At 37.4% G+C, this 7,492-nt stretch overlaps 1 protein-coding gene across 1 annotated transcript; it reads left to right on the forward strand.

The window, feature by feature from the left end:
• Positions 1–462: 462 nt before the first annotated feature.
• On the forward strand, positions 463–3,734 carry LOC140344944 (lysosomal acid lipase/cholesteryl ester hydrolase-like; the record flags this gene model as incomplete). The annotated part of the gene is made up of 5 exons (XM_072432131.1): positions 463–658; positions 1,564–1,738; positions 2,559–2,705; positions 3,430–3,501; positions 3,635–3,734. Coding segments are annotated over 5 exons (690 nt in total), but the record flags the coding sequence as incomplete, so codon positions are not given.
• Between the last annotated feature and the right edge of the window lie 3,758 nt (positions 3,735–7,492).

Raw genomic sequence — 7,492 nt, forward strand, 5'->3', positions numbered from 1 at the left:
GCAGACTTCCCAACCCAACACCAGAGGGAGTACTGGAGAGGTGGTAGCTCAGTTGCTGTTCGTATGTTTGCCAGCAGCTGGAGTGATTCTGTGGAACACTCTAGTCCTCTGAGGCAAGGGGGCAGGGACAGGGAGTCATATGACCTGGACAAGGAAGTAAGCAGAGACCTGAGCAGAGCTGGTGCTGGTGGCAGGGGAATGCAAGGTGGTGACATTAAGGAGGGCTGCGATCCCCTGGTGTCCATTTTTAACACTAAAAACATAGAACGGCCACCCCCCTGGCTAATAGGTTGCTGCAACAATACAGGGCTTTGTCCTTGAAAATGAAAACATTCTGTTTTGCCCTGCAGTGTGATTGCATACACATAATTTATTTGTAAAATGTTATGAATGCTTGTTCTTTATTGTGTTATACATGACCATATTGTTCTGGTATTAAAGCCACTTTTCTCATTCCACCAGGAGGACCTGCAGTGTACCTACAGCATGGATTCCACGGAGACGGCAGTAACTGGGTCACTAATATGGATTACAATAGTCTGGGATTCATCCTGGCAGATGCTGGTTTTGATATATGGATAGCGAATAGCCGGGGGAACAAGTGGTCCAGGAAACACAAGACCCTGTCACCCGATGAGAAAGAGTTCTGGGATTTTAGGTAAGAAAGTTTGTATGTTGTAATCCTAGATCATCAAACAATACCAATATAATTAATAATAATTCTTTTAGGGTTCCAGCTGGGTAGTATAAGAGAGAGGTACCCAATAGGCACTTAAGATTTAGGAGTAGTCTTTGTTTGCCAAGGCTGATAGTTCAACAATCTAAAAGGAGGAAGAGGACGAAAAACCAGGAAAGCTGTCTTCTATCTCTTCCTCCTTTTACACAGGATTCCAGCTCACCTGACAGAAGGATTTGGGTATTGCAGAAGATACAGATGTGGAACATATTCTAGCATATTTTAACTGTTATGTTTGGTGACCATTTAGTGCAGTATTTTTCGACCAGGATTCTGTCGAACTCAAGCTTTTCTACTGAGGATTGAAGGCTTGATTTTTTTTGTGGCAAAAAAAAATATATTAATAGAAAGAAATTGGTAAATCATTCACACATTTCTTATGTGACATAAGTGAAACAGCTTGGTCACTCCTAATAAAAACTCCATTGGGGATAAGACCATGTGTCTATACCGATGAATCCGTATACAATAAATTTGCTACTACCCAATACAGGGGAATATTTATAAGAATAGAATGGCAGTTTTCAGCAGGACTGGAAGGCCCATATAGCAATATAACACCATTAGAACACTGACTCCTATTCTCACTTTGTTAAAAAATGTTTTTGTCTGTGTCTCCATTGGATAGAATTCCCATCATGGTCTTTTTAACACTAGGATGTTCGAATTCTTCCTAAGTAAAGCAAAAAAAAATGAGTTTAGCTTTAACACATAATACAACACATATAGGATATGTTTTTTACACTCCAATGTAATATATATTATAAAGTTTTCCTTTTTTGTAACCTGTTTTTGTTATAACCAATTTTATTGTATTTTGATTTCAGTTTTCATGAAATGGCTAAGTTTGATCTGCCTGCTATTATCAATTTTATCCTGCAGAAAACAGGCCAAGAACAGGTATACTATATTGGACACTCTCAGGGAACCACCATAGGTATGTACACAGTATTTTTCCCACAAATTATGAAGACTATAGACTACTGGACTATTCACTTTTCTGTGTTATCATCCAGACGTATTGCCTAACATGCCTAAGTTGTAAGGGAACTCTCACTCAAGAATCTCTGGAATGGATACTTCCAGAGAAATGCATTTCATGCAACAGATAGCCAAGGGGTAAATGTTCTTACTACTACATCTTCAGGGCCCTAAATCTCCCTGTTACTATTAGAAAATAGGGTTCACAGACGGTAAGTGGCCAGATATGTGTGACAAGGTAGCACGGTATGATAGGTATAGTTTTTCTTATCTTGTGATGGTGCTGGAGCAGTAAAATTTTAGGAGGGGGTTAGCCACAAGAGTCTTATCCTACATTTTATTATAACTACAGTACAGCTCCCCTTTCAGGAGAAATTGTGATTCAGAGGACATAAGCAATATGTGACAAGGTCCCATGGCATGGTAGAAGTGATAGAATTTTATTGATGGTACATTTCCCTTCATCTACTGTTAAAGAGAAATTTGGGTTTACAGAAGGTAGAGAGTAAGGGAATAGCTATGTGTAACAAGGTAGGTATAATATGATAGGTGTAACATTTTAATAGGGAAGGGGGGGGGGGGGGTGGAACATGAGTGATCATGAGGGACTTTCAACAACAAATGTGTACTGTAGTCTTCTTCATGGAAAAATAAGACATCCCCTGAAAATAAGACCCAGAGTGCCTTATAATCGGGGAAACAGGGTATATATATATATATATATATATATATACACACACACACGCACATCTATTTACATATTCATAAACTAAACAATTGTTGGGTGCAACACAGGATAAGTTTAATTTCTTTTAAGAAGATGTTTTCTTTCACTTTTTAGGTAATGTTTGGGGAGAAGGATTTTCTTCCACACGCTGAGTATATCCAGATTCTTGCCACTCAGTTTTGTACTAACATAGTGGCGAAACAATTATGTGGCAATTTTTTCTTTCTTATCTGTGGATTTAATGAGAATAACCTAAACATGGTAAGCAAGGTTTTAGATAATAATAATAATAATAATTCAAAATAAAAATCATCTTTTTTCCCCCTCTTTCCTAATTTTATCTATCCCAGCTTCCCCCGATGCATAGTTTACTTGATTCGGTGACTACAGTCTCCCATGTCTCTTTACATTCCGACTATGGAGTCGTCCATGGGAATCTACTGAACAAACGAGGCAACCATATAGAAAATGTTTATGTCTTGATGTTAAAAAAAAGCCTCCCCAGATTGTGAGGAAATTGGAGAATTAGTTTAGGTTGCATTTTGTTTTAAAGTGTTTTTATTTTTTAATGATTCCTAATTTAAGTGCAAAATGTGTCACGTAATACTGACTGTAGACCAGGTGCCCTCTATCTAAAGCATCTCAATGAAGTCAGTTCACATTTACTGCCACTGTGAACTTCGAGTAAGTAATGTTGGATCATTTTCATCCTCATGGCATTTCTAAAAAGCCAAATCTTTACCAGATCATCTACTGGGTCTGGTTTGTGCCCATATTTATGTTATTAAGATATATTAGTTTAAAAAACATTAATTCACATTGTTCATATTGGTCTTTTAACTACATTGTTTTTTTGCTATTCACTTTGCTCATTATATCTAATAAGTAAATATAGGTGTTCACTACTAAGTCATTTTCTTAAGCATGTGCAATTCATTGTCTAGGTAGCAATTCATTGTCTAGGTATCCCATTTCTCTTTTACAGAGCAGAGTAGATGTGTACTTCGGACATTTGCCAGCAGGGGCGTCAGTAAAGACTTTTCTCCACTGGGGGCAGGTAATGATTTCTTCATTTTTATTCTATTGATCAGTAAGCCTGTTTCAGAGAAAGGCTGTGCAATTTAGAAACCTGGAAACTCACAAGCTGTTAGCATATATAGAATGGGTTCTGTGTTTTTTTCTTTTTGCAGGTGAAGAAAACTGGTGAGTTTAAAGAGTTTGACTATGGTACCACGGGTAATATTCTTCATTATAATCAGGTAAGATTATGTCCTCATTATGGACAGTTTAGTAACTGCATGCTAGTGCCCTATGGGGATTTATGTCAACTGTACAGTACTAAAACATTCAAGGACAGCTGGTGGGAGTTTTCCCACATCAATCTGAGTGTATAAGAACTTTGTAAAGAACCTAATTTTATTGCATTTTGTTTTTGTTACTGTGCATAGTTTGTTGATAGTATTAAAAAATTATTGAAAAACTAGAGCTTCACTAGCTAGAGTTTTGTGCCACACGGATTGTATTGTTCTAGCTCTGACTGGGCAGTGTGTGCCAGGATTACAAGGGATTTCATTCATTGCTATGGAGGACACTGGCTTATATATAAAGTCCTCTAACACAAGTGTCTGACAACGTCATTATCTAAAATCAATAAAACAAATAAAGTAAAACCAAACCAATCAGCAAATTATAATTTGAATAAATTTTATTTATGCAATTTATCTGTTAAATCTGTACCAGGTCTGTCGATTTCTTTTTATTTCAATCAATTTTTTAAATATAATTTCAACAATACACATAATAACAAAAATAAAACCACAAACAAAGAAAAAAACACTTATACAATTCTTTTCATTGCATAATAAAGCGGCATATGAATATACTTCATTAATATTTGAAAAACAGATTAACCATAATAACCAACAAAAGGGAGGGGAAAAGGGAAATCTAAGGGAAAATAAAAATTCCCAGTCCACTACTATACACACCTGTGGAAAAAAAAAAACAGTAAATACTAAAGAGAGACTGGGCAAAGAGTACAATCGCCATGGCTTCCTATTTCCCTAGTGTGTCATTTAAAATGCTAGACAGCTTCTCATTTAAAAATGTGCTGTCAAATACCTCATGGTATGGAATGATTCCATTCTTCCAATACCTAGTTATTTAGCTGCGAGAAGGATATGAGCGCATAGCTTAACTGGATAGCAGTAAGGGTACTAGGTTTAAACTGCAATAGGTCCACCCAAGGGTCCCTAGGCACTTGCTTTTTGAATATTGTTCCCAGGAGCCTGAAGAAGGTTCTACCCCAAAATCAGATTACAGATGTACACGTCCACCATATGTGTAGATCTGAACCAATCCTGGCATCCTCTAAAAAACATTGGTTTGATGGGGATATATGCTTCATTCGTGTTAGTCCCACGTACTACTTCATAACTTTAAAATCAAATTCCACCTCAAGAATATTCGTTGAGCATCTAGCCATTCTTGTCCATTTGTTAAACCACTCTGCATCCGATTTTGCACTACACAGGTCTCTTTCTCATAAGGTCATAAAGGTGTGTAATGGTGCCCTTTTGATCTGGTCGAGTTTCGAGTATAGAACCATAATGGCGTCCGCAAACATATATGTTAAAAAACGGTCAGCGTGGTCATATGATTGGCACCTTGAATTAATTATGTAATCCAATGTCTAAGTTGCATGAACCTGAAGAATTCCTTCCCTGGCAGTTCATGTAAAGAACTTATCTCCTCTCAACTGGTTACCCTCCTTCTACCTGGTAGGAAATATACAGTGTTATAATTATGTACCGACCACCATGCAAAGGCCTTTGGTGACTCCAACCCAGGGGGAAACAAAGGGTTAAATTTAGTGGGTAGAAGAGGCAGATGTGGGGACATCAAATCTCCTGAGTATCGTACTCCATCCCAGACCTTCAAATTTTGTTTGAGATGAACACCCGTAGACTTAGGTCTTATCAACTGGGTGGATCAGATCTGCTTCCAATTGAACCCATCTAGGGGCTGCATCATCTGCATATAATGATGAGATACGGGCTATCTGAGCTGCTTGGTAGTACTTCAGTACATTCGGAACTCCTAAACCACCTTGTTGTTTATGTGCATACATGGTTTTTTATGGTACTCTGAATTTTTTCCCATTCCAGATAAAGAAAATTATTGATCTTTGGAGGGTTTTTAACATGTGGGTTGTTACTTGGATCGGTAAAGTCCTAAAATAGTACAATACCTCCAGTAATATAGTCATTTTGACCAAATTTATTCTGCCTATCCAGGAAATGGGATGAAAGCGCCATCTATTCAAAAAATGCTTTAAGTGTGCAAAAAGAGGAGGGTAGTTGGAACCTAGAAGTGTTTCATAAAATTTGGTAATCTTATTTCCAAATACTCTAGATGATGTGGTGCCCAGTTAAAATGAAAAAGTTTCTTGTAGGGGTAAGTACCATTGTTCCTAAATATTCAACCCTCCTAAATATTCAACCCAAGAACTACAGACTTCCGTCCGTTAACTATGAGTCCTGAAACTTTGTCAAACAGTTTTAGCATCTTTAGTAAATTAGGTATAGTAACCATTGATTGAGACAAAGTTAATATACGGTCCGCAAACGCCATGTACCGAAGGGTTTTCCCAAATCAATTGTGCTGGTTCTACGGCCAAAATGAACAGTAGGGGCGATAAGGGAAACTCGCCTTGTGCCTCGACAACTAGAAAATTCAGGAGCATAAAATGAGGAGTATCTCACCCTTGCCCAGGGCTCAAAATAGAGCACATGTATCCAGACCATGAAATGTGATTGAAATTCCAATGTGGGTAAAATTGAAGCTTTTTACCAGAGTGGTGATAGGCACGGTGAACCCTGTAATCTCATTGGTGTCTTAGCTGGCGAAGATACTGGATACTTCTGCAACTTTAAATGATCAAAAAGTTCCTGAGCTTCCTTCAGAGTAGAGTGGTGATAGAATGGAGTTTGTTTCGATAGTTAAAAAGTAGTTTAAATTAGTAACCTCATCATTATCTGATATCCAGTCTTTGTAGATTCATCAGGAAAGGTTTCTGAGCTCTACGCTTTTGAATGGTTTGCGGAGCCAAGTCAGCAAAGGTCTGATATGGATATGTCTGAAATTTAGGATCCTGCCTATTCCAAGGGGCAGACATGATCGCCTCTTGATTTTGTAATAGGTAGGGTAGACAATAATATGGCCTTAGATTGTTATGGGGACATTGGATTGTGAGCTCCGCTTTTAAGAGGAATGTAGTAAGTGTGTGTTTAAATCTTATCTATAGTAGTAGGTTGTTGCTTCACCAATTAGTTTATTGCTTATGCCATATCCCACTATGCAAAGTTCAAACTCAAAAAGTACCTTTAAAAATACTTTTTTAGGCATATAATAGGCAAACAGTTTTTATATAAAAAGGTTTGTACCGTCAACTTTTATTTAAACAATTACATATTAAAACAAAAATTTGAAACAGCCATTTATCAAATAATTGAACCTTGGCTGGTTAGTTCTCAATGGAAATATATGTTGATGCATTTCATGGACACTTATCTGCTTCCTGAAAAAATAACCATGAGACCTAGAAATTGTTTTTAATACATTCGGTGTAATTCTCAGTATCTGTTCTTATTCTGTATATATGGACTTTGCACAGTATCACTTCTCCTGGCCTGTATGCTGGGAGATTTTCTCAGTATCTGTTCTTATTCTATATATATGGACTCTGCACAGTATAACGTCTCTTGTCCTGTATGCTGGGTGTAATTCTCAGTATATGCTCTTATTCTGAATATATAGACTGCACAGTATCACTTCTCTTGTCCTGTATGCTGGGTGTAATTCTCAGTATCTGGTTTTATTCTGTGTATTTGGACTCTGCACAGTATCACTGCTCCTGTCCTGTATGCTGGGTGTAATTTATAGTATCTGTTCTTATTCTGTATATATGGACTCAAGCTGTGCCTTAAGTACATCATTATTCTGCCTTACAAAGTGTCCATCCAGCTTCTGCAATGTTGGCAGACATA

Source organism: Pyxicephalus adspersus, unplaced genomic scaffold (assembly GCF_032062135.1).
Source record: "Pyxicephalus adspersus unplaced genomic scaffold, UCB_Pads_2.0 Sca230, whole genome shotgun sequence".
Lineage (NCBI taxonomy): Eukaryota > Metazoa > Chordata > Amphibia > Anura > Pyxicephalidae > Pyxicephalus > Pyxicephalus adspersus.